A 19,342-nucleotide genomic window follows, 5' to 3' on the forward strand; every position below is an offset into this window, starting at 1 on the left:
TCTCTTGGGCTATTATGAAACGAACTGGAATATTTGCAGCATCATGTATCCCTACTATGTCACTCATAATTATAAAAAAAAAGAAATAAAAAGGAAAAAATAAGGGAAGCCAAAAAAAAAATAAAGTAAATGAACCTTATATTTATATTTTATAAACTCTTCATAACGAAATTTATAAATGTAAAATTATCGTTAAAACTGTATGTATTATGGGAGAGTTACTCATATAATTGTTCGCCCAATTTTTCCTTTATTTTATTTTTTTATTCTTGCAGTTTTCACTTATTACTTTTATTCCCACATTTTTCTTCTCTTTTGGAATGAAAAATTACAGAATGAATAAGCAGTACTATTACATATTCATTCCAAAAAACTCAAAAGTAAAATTTAAAAATTATCCATATATTTGCATACATATATATCTATTATGTATGTATACACATGTAAATATATTGTGCATGAGACTTAAGCGCTCGTATTAAGAATTCTACTAACGCCGATTATTTAAAATATGGCTGTCCTAAATTCGTTTATTTTTTTTAAATAAAAGTTAAAAAACAGGAAAATGAAATTTACCAACAAAAAGAATAATAAACCGTTAAGCACATATATAGGCATATACATATATACGTACATGCTTCATATATATATATATATATGGTTTATATATATGTGTAACTGGTAAATTTGTTTAAATGTACTAATTCAAAAAAATAAATAAATTGCATTAAATAGAAACTGCTTCATATTTAAAAAAAAAAAAAAAAAAGGAAAAAAAAAAAAAAGTTAAATTATAAAATATTGAGCTATATAGATTGGAGTAATATATCAGGAAATTTCAAACAAATTAATATAAAAAAGCATTTGTATATTGATGTAAATATATATATATATATATATACTATATGGTAACTTCACACACTTTCCTATCACAACGTATATGAAAATAATGCATACGTACACATTAAAACTAAATTGAACTACTTAACTACATTCTGATGTCATATATTTTAATATGGTTGATGATTTAAGAGAAATATATGTTTATATATGTATATATATATATATAAAAGAAAAAAAAAAAAAAAAGTTACACATAGTTAATTTTTAAAATATAAACAAAATATATTCTTATTTATAAAATCAAAATATAAATTCGATCTTAAAAAATGTAGGAAATTCATATGTATGAAAAAACAAATTAGCATAAAATACACACAAATGTATATATTTGTATGTATATATACACATCTATGCACTTGTAAGTACATTTATATATATGTTATATCCATACGCGGCAAAATATATTAACACACGCCATAGAAAGCAAAAATATATAAATGCAAAATATACATACACATTTTAATTCTCCAAAATTATAATTATATATATAGGAAGATATAATATGAATAACCCTTTCCCGCAACTTTATTATTTTCCAAATTTCTACATATAATAAATATATTTACTTTTAAATGTAAATGGACATATAAAATGAGCATATGTCTCCCCTATTAAAATTGCCTTAAATTGAATTCAATTGAATTCACTTTAGTTTAATTTATCTCAATTCAGTATAATTTAATTTAACTTTTTCTTCCTTTTTTTCTTTTTCTTTTTCATCTTCTGTTTCTTTTCTTTTTTTTTTTTTTTCTTTTGGACTTTCGCTATTCCCCATTTGATCAACTAACTCATGTGTAACTATTGCTAATATAATTCATCTTTGCATATATCATAACAATTTATTCTTACCCAATATGTCAAATAATGAGTATACACATTTTTCGCCTTTTGGTATAATTAAAGGACGTTTTTGAATAACCAAAATACACAATCTTTCTATGACATAAATAATCGTTCCCAGAGATACCTATTATTTTACTGTAATTTTTTATTTTCAAATATACTTTCATTTGTAATTATATTAGTTGATTGTTTCGGTTTATCACTTCTGGCTTTGCATAGGCTCTCACAATTGTTGCTTCCACCATCGTTGTTATTACTATGATTACTGAACTTATGATTATTATCGAGGTCGTTTCCTTTAGAATCGCTGTTACCACTACCGCGTATGTTATCATTTCCACTACTATTGTTATCATTGATATACAAATAATCCCTCTTAATATCATTTTTCACGGAATAAGTAGCACTATCGTTTGTTGCAGTCAATTCTGAGTCCATCTCCTTTTCATGCTCATTCGAATTCTCACTCACATTCAAATTCGCATTTTCATCTACGTTATTATGCACCTCTACTGTGTCATTACACACATCTTGACCTTTATCATTTTTTTTTTTTTCCTTGCTGTCATAACTTTTCAACCACTGTAATTTGTCGAAAAAATATTTTTTTACCGTACTTTGTCTTTTCGGAAGGTTTTTTGATTCGTTACTCGCGTCGTTACTTAAACCGTTTATCACATCATTACCCATATCGTTTATAATATCGTTACTGACAACGTTACATGTACCATTATTTGAGCTACCTTCAATAGAACTATACATAATCTCCGATAACGTATCATTATTGCTTCCTCTATTTATGGTATTACTACGCGTACTACTAATACTATTACGCCCTTCTTCATTATCATAGTTTTTTGACTTCTTTCTAGTACTCTCTTTTTCATTGTCACTATCTCTATTTATACTAGTGCTTTTATTACTATTGCTTCCATTGCTATAACTTGCATTAACTTTTTCATAAATTCTTTTTTCAATCTTTTTTGATACACTTTTACTGTTCCTGTTACTGGAATCATGTGAACTGTTACTATACCTAGCACTCTCATCCATGCATATATTTTCTTTATTACTAACATTTTTACAAATATAATCCTTCTTTATGATTGATGAAGTAGAAGAAGAATGCTCAATATCTTTCAGCTTTTGTTCTTCTTTAGGTTTCTTAATATTACTGTTAATATCAATTGGAGGTTCTTCTCTTATATTAGCCGTGAAATCATTTCTACCAGAATTTATTCCATGAAGATTATTTATACTAGAACATAATTCACTTAAATTATTAATTATATTTTCAGAAAACCCTCTTCTATGACCACCTGTGTTACTATTATTAACGTTATTAACAAATACATTTGCACTATCAAAATGGATGGGTGTTCCTATACTGTTTGATGTTGTGAATGTATTTGGAGAAGGAACTGAATTGGGAACATGCATTATATTTTGACTACGTATTGTAGTTGGGGCACGTATTTCTATTGGAGCATGGACTGTAATTGGAGTACGGGATGTATTGGTTGAACGGACTGTATTGTTAGAACGGATTGCACTGCTTGTGCGAACTGAACTCGGAACACGTACTACACTGGTAGCACGAAGTATACTTGGACCACGAAGTATACTTGGACCACGAAGTACATTCGGACCATGGACTCCATTTGAAGCACGAACTACATTCGGACCATGGACTGCATTTGAAGCACCGAAGATGTTTGCTGTGCCAATAACAGTAGATGCATCAAAAACATTTTCAGTTATGTGGGATCTATTACTTGAGTTTTCATAAAAACGCCCACTCATATTTGCACCGTTACTCTTATTAATATTATTATTAACATTGTTGTTATTATTAATCGTATCATTAATGGTATCATTAATGCTATTATCAATGTTATTATCACCACTACTGATGTTATTGTTTTCTTCCCCATTGACTGCGTTACTTCCATTTGAATTGCTATTTTTATTTTTGTAAGCGTTTTCACTGTTATCCTTACCCTGGTTGTAATCATTACGTCTGACTGTGTTACTATGACTGTGTGTGTTCTGGTTACTACCGCTGTTATTACTGCTATTATTATTCATATTGCTATTTTGACCATTACTCTCACAATCGTTATTCTTATTACTGTTATTGCTATTACTTTTATTATTACCATTACTTTTATTATTACCATTACTTTTATTATTACTATTACTACAATTATTACTATTACTACAATTATTACTATTACTACAACTATTAGTATTATTACCATTATTATTATCATCTTTATCATCATCACCATCCTTCTTCTTTGGTATGTTTCTCTCATTTGGGGAACGACAATTACCCTCAAAAGGATTTTCTCCCGGTCTCACCTGACTCTGTTCATAAGTGTTTCTTGTATCTGAGTTTCTGTTGCTGCTTCTAATAAAAGTATGAGTGGGGGTATAAATTCTATTTACTCTATTTGAATCATTATTTCCAGTTATGAATCTATTAAAAAAATTTTGTAAAATGGACGATGTTTGTGATGCTGCAAAACCTTCTAGGTGGTTAATGTCATATTCATCCGTAAAATGAACGTACCTCGTTTCATCAACCGCATTTTCCACATTTCCTGTTCTATTAGGCGTAACATTTTTTCCTGATTCATTTTCATTAACGTTCTTTCCACTTGCATCCCTGTCGCCTGGCTCCTTACCATTGATATCATTGCTGTTATTACTGCCATTGTTATCATTACTAACATTACTAACAATATTAACGTTATTAACGTTATTACCATTATTATCGTCCTTATTCGCTTTTCCACGGTCATTGCTCTCGTCTTTACTATTCACTTTATCACTGCTATCTTCATTTATGGCATAATTTCTAGCTTCATTACTGCTACCATTGAGAGCCGCTGCATTTCCACTTCCATTCGTACTCTCGTTCGGATTGTTAGAATTGCTAAAAGAATTGTTACGAGAAATTTCAGAGTTAATTCTTTCTCTTAATTCTTCCCTTTTACAGTTATATTCTTGATCATCTGTAGGTAACTCAAAACGACAAGTAGGGCAAGAATTCCTTTCTTTTAACCATGGGATGATACAAGAACAATGAAAAACATGCCGACAACGTTCATTATCTGTTATTCTATGTACTTCATCATTCTCTTTATATTCTTCTCTACATATGGCACAAGATTCTAACTCTTTTGCTCTCTCAGATGTTAATATATCTACTTTTAAATTTTTGATAACTTCTTCAGATGCTGGAGGGGGTCCATTTCTTGATGGATCACTTTCCATTATAACAGTCAATACTTGATCTAAGGAAATATGATCAAACGAATTTGCTAATATGTTGTCTATTATATCTTGGAAATTTTGTCTTATAAGTGAGTTGAAAGGAACATTCGTTATATCTATTGCTCTCGTAATAATTCTGGGGTTTCTTGGGTTGACACTGTTACTGCTAGTGTAGCTGTTGGCGTAACTGTTGGCATAATTACTGGCGTAGCTGTTGGTGAAATTATTGGCATTACTGTTACTATAATTGTTATTGTAATTATTTCTATAACTATTAGTGCTACTAGTAGCATTAACATTTGCGTTAACATTCGTGTTAATATGAGAGTTCATATTATTCGTATCATTACTACTTTCGGTGTTATAATTACTGTTATTATTATTATTATTATTGTTATAACTATAATTTCTTCCTACAAATACCCTATTACCCCCATCACTTCTAACAGTATTATCACTAGCCCCATTTTCATTAATAGGTGTACCGAAATTGGCTGTAAAATGAATGTCTGCATCTGCTGGTCTAAAACTCGTATTAAACATCTGCTGATACATATTTCTAAATAACATCAAGTCGCTAAAAATGTTATCATTTGCACTGGCATTCATATTGGCATTCATATTGGCATTCATATTGGTATTCATATTAGTATTCATATTGGCATTCATATTAGTATTCATATTAGTATTCTGATTTGCATTCATATTAGCACTAGTATTAAAAGCACTACTGTTATTACTTGTAAAGGCACTTCTATTATTATAATTATTATTTAAATTATTGTTATTATTAAAATATCTACCCCCTACTGTATTCCTACCTTCCCTATTTGTATTTATCGAATGAAAACTTATTGGATCATCTTCATCTATCTTTTCCACAAAACCAACATTATTACAACTCTTACATTTTATTTCACCATCATATATAATTTCAATGTCACTTGTTCTTTTCACATCTTCACAACTATGACAGAAGTAATCATAATCATCAACTTGATTCATAATCAAACTTTTCTTAATTCGTTTTACAAATATGTATAATAATTTTGACAAAAAAAAAAATATATAAATAAAATGGAGAAAAATAAAATGGAGTATAATACAATTAATGAGAAAAATTGAAATACTCCTTTGAAAATTTAACCAAATTCGTATCTGAACGTTCTTATGTTGAAGAGTATGTAAACATATGCACACCTGAATATGATGGCATTAGCATGCTAGTATTTATAACTTGTACTCATAAATATATATGCTTTTTTTTTTGCTACTATGCATGTGTTATATATATATATATATATATATATATATATATATAAATATCTCAACTTCAACTTCTCAAAAATGTAAACATATGTTCGATAAATTTAGCTTTATTTTGTCAAATTTTTTTTTTAATTTAAAAAAAAAAAATTATAAAAACAAAAAAAAGGAATCTTCCTCACGTGTACGTTATTGCATATGTATATATGCGCGTATAAATGTATGAATATATAAATGTATATAAGGGCGCATAAATGTTATATATGTTAGTACATATACGTATATTTATATATATATATATATATATATATAGGTGATAAAGGCTAACATATCATTCGAGCATAGAAAAAAAAACGTTAAATACTAATTATATTTTTATCGTGGGTATATTTTATAACTTCATCAATTTATGTATAAATATTGAAATTTTTAAAAAATTTAATTTATATAACATTATAATATGTTTCTATATTCATTTATTCATGTAATCACATTATAATTCATATTAAAATATTCACAAACAAACAAAAAAAAATAATAAAAAAAAAAAAAAAAAAATTTAACCGCTTTCATGTTTAAAATAAAATTTTTTCACGTACATGATTTGCTTATATATATATATATATATATATATATATATGTATATAACATGAGTAATATTTAAAACCTCATCTTATTTTTCAATTTTTTCTTTTTCTTTTTCTTTTTCTTTTTCTTTTTCTTTTTTTTTTTTTCTTTCTTTCTTTCTTTCTTTTTTTTTTTTTTTTTTTGTGATGTATTATTGAATTTTATGTAGAATGAAATTTTAAATTATTTTTTTACTTGGTTCAAGTGTATATAAACGTTTTTTTTTTTTTTTTAAACAATTACACCACTACGACATACATAATTTTGGCGTACGCATATATAAACATATATATATATATATACATAATATTACATAAGCATACATATGTTTATATTTGCCGTTATGTGTTTGCTATTTTTATGTGTTATTTTAGTATATTTATAAATGTACCCATATATATAATATTATTTTATATACAAATACACGTACATATAAATATGGAAGTATGTATAACGGTATATGCATTTTTTGTTCATTGTGTTCTATGCTTAACTATTCAAATGATGCTGTTTTATTATATATATTTCACTTCACTTATATGAATATATTAATACGTACTTTAATTACATTCTTGTGTATATTGTTATACATATGTTGATAAGTACACATCATTCTCAGGTTATTTCGTTCATATAATACATTTTTTACGCGATTATATTGTATGTTTGAAGTGAATTTATATATATAAATAATTGATATCTATATATAAGCTAATATATAGGTATATGATTAATATATATGCATATGATTTATATATATGTATATGATTAATATATATGTATATGATTAATGTATATGCATATGATTAATATATATGCATATGATTAATATATATGCATATGATTAATATATATGTATATGATTAATATATATGTATATGATTAATATATATGCATATGATTAATATATATGTATATGATTAATATATATGTATATGATTAATGTATATGCATATGATTAATATATATGCATATGATTAATATATATGCATATGATTAATATATATGTATATGATTAATATATATGTATATGATTAATATATATGTATACACTGTGAATATTTATATTTATTTATTTATATACACACTTTGATTACATAAAATTGTAAAAAAAAATTAGAAAAATAAAATTCCTATGATTTCAGTAATCGTAATTTAAAAACTACATATATAATCTACGAACATAATGTTATATTCTAAAAAAATTTACAATTAATAAAAGGTGTCATTACATTTATCAAAACTTCTTTTTTTAAAAACTAAGTTGTAATGCTCCTTTGTAATACTCCTTTGTAATACTCCTTTGTAATACTACTTTGTAATACTCTTTTGTAATACTACTTTGTAATACTCCTTTGTAATACTCCTTTGTAATACTACTTTGTAATACTCTTTTGTAATACTACTTTGTAATACTCCTTTGTAATACTCCTTTGTAATACTACTTTGTAATACTACTTTGTAATACTCCTTTGTAATACTACTTTGTAATACTCCTTTGTAATACTACTTTGTAATACTACTTTGTAATACTCTTTTGTAATACTACTTTGTAATACTCCTTTGTAATACTACTTTGTAATACTACTTTGTAATACTACTTTGTAATACTACTTTGTAATACTAATTTTTAGTCCTATTTTATAATACTAATTGTGTTAAAAAAATATATATATATAAATTTATGTATCTTGTATAAGTACATATGTGTATATATAATATATATATTATATTCATGTATATACAAATATATGTACATAAACATATTTATTCTTTTCGCTTTAACAATCTGTGGCTATATTAAATAAAACTGCATAAAATTTAACTTTAAAAATATATAGAATAGTTTTTCACATTTATATATATGTATACATATATATATACACATGTATACATATATATATACACATGTATACATATATATATACACATGTATAAGTTCATTTAACAAATTTTTATTCTGTGCAATTTCAAATATATGCGTATATTTGTGCATGTACATAAATTTGTGCGTATATTTTTACATATATATATTTATATACATATATGTAATATAACGGTTATAATATATGGTACAGTTAAAATCTGGTAATAATATCTTCATAGATTTTTCAAAATTTTTATATTATTTCTTATTTATTTTTTTTTTTTTTTTTCTAATGAAACGTTCAAAATTACATTTACGCATTTTTAACAATATAAAAACGTCCAACATAAATTAGAAAAAAAAATAATAACATATACATATATATATAAAACAACATATATATAGTAAAATAAAATAGAATTTGAAATTAATTATAATAAAAAAATATATATTATGCTAAAAACTGCGAGAGGTTAAGTATCTCTATAACAATTAAAAAAATATATTGTTACGTGTGCATAATATAGAATTCAATACCTTTTTAATATATATTATATATATATAACATTGTTGTTACTTGTACTTATTTGTAAACTACTAATATACATGTTTTAAATTAGAGATTACAACATAACTTTTTAACTGTGTATATTAAATTATGCATAAATTTTGTGTAAACACGTAATACAAATTTTTGTTTTTTACTTTTTAGCACATACATATATATTCAAATATTTTTTATGTACATATTACGGCATAATCTATATTTTTTAAAAAGGATAAATGATATGTTATGAACATATGTGCATATTTATATAATATATATATATATATAATATATATATATATATATATGTATGTATGTGTGAGAATATATAAGTCACTCTTAAATTTTTCTTTTTTATGAAAAAGGGATATAGCATATTCCACGTATCTACGGAATTGTATAAGAACATAAACGAAAATGAAGCTGTCACAGCTTTTTACGTATTAACAAAATAAAAGGTTAATAAATTTTTAAAATGTTTAACGTATACGTTTTGCTATATTAGTGTTGCACATAAAATAGAATACAGTAATAGCAGTGGCATGCCTATCATTTCAATATAACGTATTTTTAAAAGATTACGATTCTTAAGTCTTTCCTATTTTAATATTAAACAAAGGAAGAAAATAAAGCAAGAAAATGAATAAAAGAGTAAATAAGTAAATAAATAAATAAAATAATAGTAACTTAATTTATAATATATAGAAGCAAGCACGTGTTTGTAAATTCCTCAAAAAAAAAAAAAAGAGTATGAATCCATCAAACTGTAATTACGAATCAGTTGCAGCAGCGGTTCATTCCTTTTAATTATGGTGCATTTATGGATATTAACATATATATATATATATATATATATATATATTTTTTTTTTTTTTTGGTGTTTGTAAGCACGTTTACGCATTTGTATAAGTGCATTTGTTTTTAACTCTACAAATTAAAAACAATAAGATTAACTACTTGTACTATTTGCTTTACCAGCATAGGAAATTATGCAGCTTCTAGCATAAAGGTGCAATAAGTACATTTCGTACCTTTTCTGTATATACGCATTAGTGAAGTTTATATACTACTTGCACAGGTACGGAAAGCAAGTATTATATATATATATATATATATTTATGTATATATGTGCATATATATGTATATACGTGCATGCATAAATGTGTTTATATAAATAGAGTACACCCATGTTCCTAGTATGTAATGAAATTAATATCAAATTCGTACTTAATTAGCCTTTTAAAAATTTCATTTTTTTCCTCCAGCGTCATAAGGGTAGATAAATGTGCACTGACCAATTGTGTACAAATTTTTACGGAACCCTTAGTATTCAGCTGTTATAACATTTTAATATTAATACATATTAGCAAACGAGTAGGCGTACTCGTCGTATGCTAGTTCTTATTAAACCAGTTTTTTCCCCCAATTGTAGGTATTTTTAAAAAACTTTTTCCATATATATAAATATATATTTGTAATTTTTCCGGGAACACGTTCCTATATAATGGGGATAAAATTAATAATATACTAATGTCAATACATAAATTGTTTGCTTTCTACATATATGTACACTTTTGTCATTACCTGTATACCTGTGTAACTTTTTTGTGCCCCTCACTAATATGCAATTAAAAAACTTTGGGGTTAAAAAAATAGAGGAAAGAAATGAAATATAAAAAAAATATAAGATACGTGAAAAAAAAAAAAAAATCTTTAAATAATAAGAAATACGCAAAATGTTAAGTGAAATGCGGTTAACTAAATTTTTGCAAATTAAATTGTGTAATCACAATATTAAAATTAATTATGACTACTCATAAAATTGAAGGGTTGCGTGATGTTTAATAAAAAAAAAAAAAAAAAAAAAAAAATACGTGAAGTTCTATTATACATGAAAAGAGTTGCATCCATCTATCTATATATATCTGTCTGTATCTACATGTGTAAACATAAATATATATATATATGACACATACAATGTATACATACATTCATATACGTGCATGCTCACGTATGCATACGCCAACCTAGTACGTTTATAAAAAACAGCGTTTCACTCTATTTCCATGAAAAACAATGAAATGAGCTTCATTCGTCGAAAAAGCCAATTATTGGTTAAAATTATGTATATATATAAATTCGCGAGGGGTTTGAAAAAAAAAAAAATATAATAATAAAATTTATAAATATACAAATACAAGTGCATATATATACATACACCTGAATACATGTCAACATATGCGTAAAGGCCGCATCTCCGTAAGTAAACTTGTGTTTTACATATAGATAATAATGTGTACATGTACCAAACACATGCATATATTTATTCACACATTTCCTCTATCCATACCAGCACTTACTCCACAACTATGCACCGCTTTCGGTAGAATTGCATTTATTTATACAAGCCTTTTTTGAGATGGACCATTTATCATTATTAATGTTATCATCACAATAACTGTCTCTTAAGTCACGTCTGACTGATGATCCTTCTGATACTTTGCTAACCCTTCTTCTGTTCATATTTCTTTTATAAGATTTTGGTTTTACACTTGAACTTCTGCTTCTATAATGTTCATCATTCTTATTCATTGTATTTGAATTTTTATCACTTTTATCTTTAATATTTGTTGAATCTGTACTTCTTTCCTTGTCACTTTTATATAACTGTCCATCCTCATCATCACCTCTTGTACTTAATTCTCTATCATTTTTATCTATATTTATTTTTCCTTCTTTTTCGTTAGTATAATCATCCTTATCTTTTTTCAAAATGTGTTGTTCTTCTCCTCTTTCTTCTCTTCCATTCCTAATAACACTTTCGCTTCTTTCACTTTTGTAGTTTCTTCCATACCTTCCTCCTGCTCCACCCCTTTTATATTTATCTCTTTTTTTCCCATTTTCAATACTTTCCATAGTCCCTTGCTTCTCGTAAAGTTGTTCTTTTTCTATCTGCTCCCTTTCCTCACTTCTTTCTCTTCTTTCACCTCTTTCCCTTCTTTCGCTTCTTTCCCTTCTTTCCCTTCTTTCGCTTCTTTCCCTTCTTTCGCTTTTTTCGCTTCTTTCCCTTCTTTCGCTTCTTTCCCTTCTTTCGCTTCTTTCCCTTCTCTCGCTTCTTTCCCTTCTCTCGCTTCTTTCCCTTCTTTCGCTTCTTTCCCTTCTTTCGCTTCTTTCCCTTCTTTCGCTTCTTTCCCTTCTTTCGCTTCTTTCCCTTCTTTCGCTTCTTTCCCTTCTTTCGCTTATTTCCCTTCTTTCACTTTTCTTCCTTCTTTCCCATCTTTCATTACCTACCCTCCTTTCGCTCCTCTCCATTGCTCTATCCTCACCTTCATCCTTTTCATTCGCCCTGCCATCACTCAACTGACTTCTTCCGTCAACGCCTTCTGCGTCCTTACCAATGTTTCTGTTATCATCATCCCTTTCTTTTTTTATATCACTATTCCTTTCGTTATCCTGTATGCTCCTTCTCTTTTCATGCATTCCACTGCCACTACCGCCACCACCTCCTCTTCTATAGCTGGCATCTCGTCTGTCGTGATATGTTGTGTTTTCCTTTTCATCTCTACTAAGTTTATTTCGATCATAATTTCTATACCTGTCATAAAATTTGTCCTTTCTATATTTATCCTTATCACGATTATAAGAATCTCCATAAAATTTATCATTAACATAATACTTTTTATGATCTCCCATATTATTTTCTTTATTATAATAATTAAATTCTCTATCTTTATTTCTATAAAGTATACTGTCTAATGACGAGTCATTATATTTCACAACTTCGACTACATTTCCGTTAAACTTTTTTCCATTTAAAACTTCTACAGCTTTTTTAATCGTTTCATAATTATAATATTCTATTATTCCATACCTCTCTTTATTATTATTACTATCTTGAATAATATTAGCATAATTTACTGACCCAACTTCTCTCCCAAAATCTTTTAGATCTTGCCAGCTAGCTTTTTCATCAACATTTTTAACAACAATTCTTAAAGAATTTTTTCTTTCTCTTGACTCATTTCTATTATGGGGAGAATAATTGCGTTGATATTTTGAAGAAAAATTTCGATTATCATTTCTGTTATGAAAAAAAAAAGATCCTGGATGATGTGGTTGTACACTTAATTCTTCTCCAAAAAAAAATTTCCCATTTTCTTCTTGAATAGCATTTTGTGCATGTGATGACCTAAAATATTCTATAAATGCAAATCTTCTTTTCCACTGCATGTTCATAATATCTCCATAATGTAAAAACTTTCTTCTTACATCTTCTTCTCTTGCATCTGGTGAAATATTGCCCACAAAAATTTTACATGGATCAGCTTTCTTATATCCATACTTATTTCTCATATCTTTTTGTCTTTCTCTTCTAATCATACCGATATTCATTCTATATGAATTATTATCATAAGGAGATCTTTGTCTATCAGCTCCTGGGGAATACCTTCTTATATTCATTCTTTCATTTCTTCCTCTATTATTATAATTATTCTCATACGGTCCAGAAACGTTATTATGTCCACTATTTCCCCATAACCTGTTACTGTTATGATTATTGTTATTACTATTATTATGATTACTATGATTATTATTATGATTACTATTATTGTTATTATTTTCCCTTTCATATCTGTACTTATCACTGTATTTTCTATCATTATTTCTGTCATACATCATTATATTCTTATTCCTATCTTTTGAAAAATTTCTTCTTGCAGGAGATCTATTATTATAATATCTATCACGCGAAAAATTCTGATGATGATGATGATAATAATCTTTTCTACTCTTTGAATAATTTCTAGTTCTGTCCCCATTTGACATTTCATTTCGTTTCCCATGATAATTTTCTACAGATGACTTCTTATAACTACTATTATTATAATTGTTTTCATTTTTATAATTCTCTCTACCACCTCCAGTCCCTTTTTCTCGACTTCTTGATCCATATCTTCTGTTCTCCAACGTATAATACGACTCCTTTTCTTTCATATGCATATCCGACTTGTTTGTGAAACTGTTATTATCTTGCTTTTCGTACCTTTCTTCTCTATAATGATATTTATCTAACCCTTCCTCTGTTCTTCTCGAGGTATTATACTTACCCATCTTTTCCTTTTTAACACAAGTGCCAAAAAAGGAAAAACAGGAAAAATGAAAAAAAAAAAAAAATGGAAAAAAAGGAAAAAAGAAAAAAAAAAAAAAAAAATTCGCTTATTAAACTGATATATACTGTCGAAACAAACGGAAGGGGGAGGATATTAAAAAGAAATACCTATCTTCTGTTAATACGTAATGTATTGCTATATTACGATAAATATGGTAAAATATAGTGCAATGGAATAAAACAAGCAGAAGAGTTCTTAAACTTTTCAAACGTAAATCGATTTAAACTTATTATAATGTAAAAAGAAAAGAAAAAAAACGTATAGATAAATACATATATATATATATATATATATATATATATATTATATATATATATATGAATAGATAAACATAAATAGCTTAAAATAAATGAAAAAACTTAAATAGATAAATACATATGAATAAAGTTAAATAGATATATAAGTAAAATGAAAAAAATATTACTCGTATAATAATTTTTTATATTTACATTATAAAGCCCCAAATGAATTTTTGCACTTTTCAGCAATCTATATAAAAATAAGAATTTTTTTTTTTCTTAAAAACTGAACAGAGGCAGGTATTCGTAGAATATTTAAAGGGGGGAAAATAAATAAAAATAAAAAAAAATAATAAAATTATATTAAATTAAATAATATTCTTAAAAATTTTGGAGAAATGTACATTCATTTATTAAAACATTTTTATATAATTATGTTATATATTCTCAATTTTGCTCAAACTGTAAGAATATACTTTGAAAATTCTTTTTTTTATTTTTTAAATATATGAATATAAGAAAAATTAATGCATAAAAATAAACAAAAGTGTAAATATATAAAATTTTATACATAAATACGTATATACATATACAAGTGCATTCATATGTAAGTATATAATATATAAGTGTATATATATATGCATTATATGAAGCTACTGTGCGGGCGAATTCCTCATTATATTGTAAAATAAACAAAACTTTTTATTTTTATTTTGCTTATTTTTTCTTATGCATTATTATGATTAATGTATCAATTTTGCTTATACGTTTAATTATTCAATTGTTTGTTCATTGGTTTGTTCATCTGTTTGATCGTTTACTTGCAAATTTTTGTAGTTCATTTGTTTAAACTTTTATATGTTTATTTATTTACTTTTATGTTAATTCATTTAATTTCTCATTAATTCGTTTGTCCATCTATTTGTTTATTCAACTGCTTATATATTCATTTAACTGTTTTTCCGTTTTTAGTTTTTTTTTTTTATGGTACTACTAAAAATGAGATGTTTTTGATAACATACTTTTCATATAAGACTTTTTTCAAAGTTTTTTTTTTTTTTTTTTTTTTGTGATATATATATATATATATGTAATTATTTTGTTATTCTATGTACTTTGTTAAATTGTAATATTGTATTTTTTTTTTTTTTTTTGCGCATTATATATTAATTATTACATTTATGGAAATGATAAAGATTATTACAAAAAGGAAATAAAAAAAAAAATTAAAATAAACTGAAGCTTAAACTTAAATTAAAATCTGAACTAAAACTTATACGCCTCTTATAAATTTAAAAATGCATCAATATTAGCTGAACTATAGTTCTTGCCATTTTAACGATATATTATATAGGGTGCATTTCTCACTATTTCACACTTGTCCCTGTTGAGTTTTCTTTTCTTTGTTCATGTTTATGTTTATCTCTATCTTTTTCTTTTCTTTTTTTTAAAGGTGTTAAATGATAATTATTATATATTTTGGAATAATCAGAATTTAAAATATAACTGTTTAAACGTATAAACGTGTTTTCACTTTTTTAAGTGCATTTAATACATATATAATAGAAATATTTTTTTTGGCCTCACTAATTTTTTTTATATTACATTATGAGTATATATAAATATAACAAGTTCGCAAAATTTTGTGTATATTAAAAATTCTCATAAAAATCATAATTAAATCGTGCCATTTATTCTGATTGTGTAATTTTTATTATAAAGCAGTACATTCAACACCTAGTTATTGAAAATATGAAGCATATGTATATAAACATACGTATATACATATATATATATGTATAAGTATATAGTCGTTTACAATTGTTAACCAAGAAAAGCAAATATTTTATTTCGTAAAAATATAAGAAATATGAAAAATTAAATAGATAAGTAAAATTATTCTACAAGGGCTATATATAATAGCATAAAATTAGCAATTACCACTACTCATCATTAGTATGTGCGACATCTACTTTATTTCATAGTGAACAAAAAAATTGCATAGTGCTCTTATTCGTAATAGTAATAGTTACTACTATTCTTACACGTTGTTTATTATCTTGTCTGCTATTAATCCTTTTTTTTTTTTTTTTTTAATAACCTATCTAATTAATGACACTGCCCCCTTTTAATTTACTGCAGTTATTACAATCATTACTATCCTTCATCTTCATGTGCATATAAAATATTTAAAAGAAAATTTTTTAATTTTTAATGTTTAAAGAATATAAGTTATTAACTCGCTGATAAAGCTATTTCAATTTAATTCAGCAAAAAATTGATATTTTTACAAATTTCATTCATAATACAGAAATTAAAAAAATAAATATTATTTCAACTTATTTGAAAATTCCTTTTGCAAACATTTTATAACATTTCTCTTAATGTGTAATAAAGAATCTTTTAAAACAAATAAATAAGAAATTATATAAAATAAAATAAAAAAGCCTTGAATAAACATGACATCTTTATAATAAATATATATAACCTTTTGTAATTTTAAGTGATGATAATATATTTATGTTTTTTCTCATACATTAAAGGTACTTTATTAATATACCTTCAACTGATATACTCCATCAGTCATATATATATATATATATAAATATACCTACATCACAATATGACTTAGTTTAAATATATATACTAATGCATTTCCGCAATAACTTATAATTATTTTTATTTTCCCATTTCGGTATTCCTGTATTTTTAATATTTGTTACATAAGTATACAATTGTAAAAACAAAACAGAAAATTTAATTTAAATTTTAATAAAGTATAATCATAATCACTTACGCTGACTATCCTCACCCAGAACTTCTTCAATGAAAAATTCCAATTGTAAAAAAAACAAAAAAAAAAAATAATAAAAACAAAAAAATCCTATTTTCTCAATATTCCACATTTTATACAATTATTTTGAAGGAAAAAATTGAAATACATATTCACACAAAAAATTTTAGTAAAAAAATAAGTGAAAACTTTTTTCATACATATAATTCCAAAAATATATGAAAAAATACTTTATTTTTTGTCTAAATTAATCTTTCTCATATTTCTCATTGAACATTACAAAATTTTGATGTTCTTTTGCAACCGCTTAACAATTATTATAACTTATATTAAATATAAAATTCTCCTTTTTTTTTTTTCTTTTTCTTTTCTCCTTTTAATTTTACTTTATTTATTAATATATATTATGAAATTATTTATAAATAATATGTCAATAATTCTGAACAGTTCAGGTAAAAAAATATAAGCAAGACGAAACAGAATTTTTGGGAACAAAGTATGTTCCTTCCATGATTTTAATTTGTTTTTTTGATACTATCCAATAATACATATACGTCTGTACCATATATACGCTTGTAGCACATATATGTGTACCCTATATATGTCAGCCTTGTTTTAATATTTACGTCCTTAAAAAATTTGCAACTACATTCTCCTTATTTTCAATAAAAAAATAATAATAAAATTATATCCGCTCAATTTAAACGCAGCATTTTTTAAAAAATGTAAGTTATACTATGTCCATACATATGCTTTAAATGCATGTCCACATACTTTTCTTTTACATTTTTAAAATAAATAATAACATATTTGGAAAAAAAAAAACATTAATTATTCTTTATATATATATATATATATATATATGATACATACGTAAACAGTCAACAAACATCAAAGAAATTATAGTTCTTTTTTGCTAACAAGATTTCCATTTCTTTTGTGCTTTTTAATCCTTAAAAATTGTATGATTTGTTGTATCAATGTATATGTTAACACCCCATATTGTTATATATATATATATATACTGCACCTATGTATATATACATATATGCAAATGTCTAAAAAGCCAAATCCATATTTATATATAGCATTTCGTTAGTATTACATAGTTCACTACTTTTATATATTTCCATTTTCATATATTTTTTCCTTTTTTTATATATTTAAAAATTACATTAAAAAAAAATAAAATGAGTGCTACAAAAAAAAAAAAACTTATGTCACATAATACAAACTTTTTCATTTTTAACATTTCAAAATATTGTAATCCAACAAAAAAATTTTTAGTAAAAAAAAAAAAAAAAGGATATGACGTCTTTTTTATTATTATTAAAATATTCTCTTATAACTGGCTCTTAACAGCTATTTCATAGCAACAACAACAACAAAAAAAAAAAAAATAATAAAGTGATAAAATAAATATAAATAGATAAAATAACAAATGATATTCAACATTCTAGTAAACCGACTAAAGATGATCCAATGAAATTGAAGAAAACAACAATGAGTTATTATGCTTCTTAAATAATTTCACATTAATAAAAAATATTAAAAGAATAAAAAAATAGTTTTGTCTTAATTTTTATATCGTGAATCTCCTATTATTATATGTTTGATCTTTGTTAACAGTATTAATTATTCTCCTTAACTGTCTTATTATATGCATGTACGGGCATGCACCTATACATACAAAATATTCATATAAATAATGTACAATTGTATGTATATATATATATATATATATATATACATATATGTACATATAATAATCTGCGTAAAGTTCTGTGTGCCCCCAAATTTGTG

The 19,342-nt window shown here is 25.0% G+C and overlaps 2 protein-coding genes across 2 annotated transcripts; both read right to left on the reverse strand.

Moving 5' to 3' along the window:
- Nucleotides 1-1,878: 1,878 nt before the first annotated feature.
- Nucleotides 1,879-6,033, reverse strand: MKS88_002247 (E3 ubiquitin-protein ligase; the record flags this gene model as incomplete). The annotated part of the gene is made up of 1 exon (XM_067215243.1): nt 1,879-6,033. One exon carries the CDS (start codon nt 6,031-6,033, stop codon nt 1,879-1,881), a length of 4,155 nt encoding a protein of 1,384 aa, XP_067073687.1.
- A 5,669-nt stretch (nt 6,034-11,702) lies between these two features.
- Nucleotides 11,703-14,447, reverse strand: MKS88_002248 (RNA-binding protein; the record flags this gene model as incomplete). The annotated part of the gene is made up of 1 exon (XM_067215244.1): nt 11,703-14,447. The coding sequence occupies one exon, from the start codon at nt 14,445-14,447 to the stop codon at nt 11,703-11,705; it is 2,745 nt and encodes a 914-aa protein (XP_067073688.1).
- Nucleotides 14,448-19,342: the final 4,895 nt, after the last annotated feature.

The sequence above is a fragment of the Plasmodium brasilianum genome, chromosome 8 (assembly GCF_023973825.1).
Source record: "Plasmodium brasilianum strain Bolivian I chromosome 8, whole genome shotgun sequence".
Classification (NCBI taxonomy): domain Eukaryota; phylum Apicomplexa; class Aconoidasida; order Haemosporida; family Plasmodiidae; genus Plasmodium; species Plasmodium brasilianum.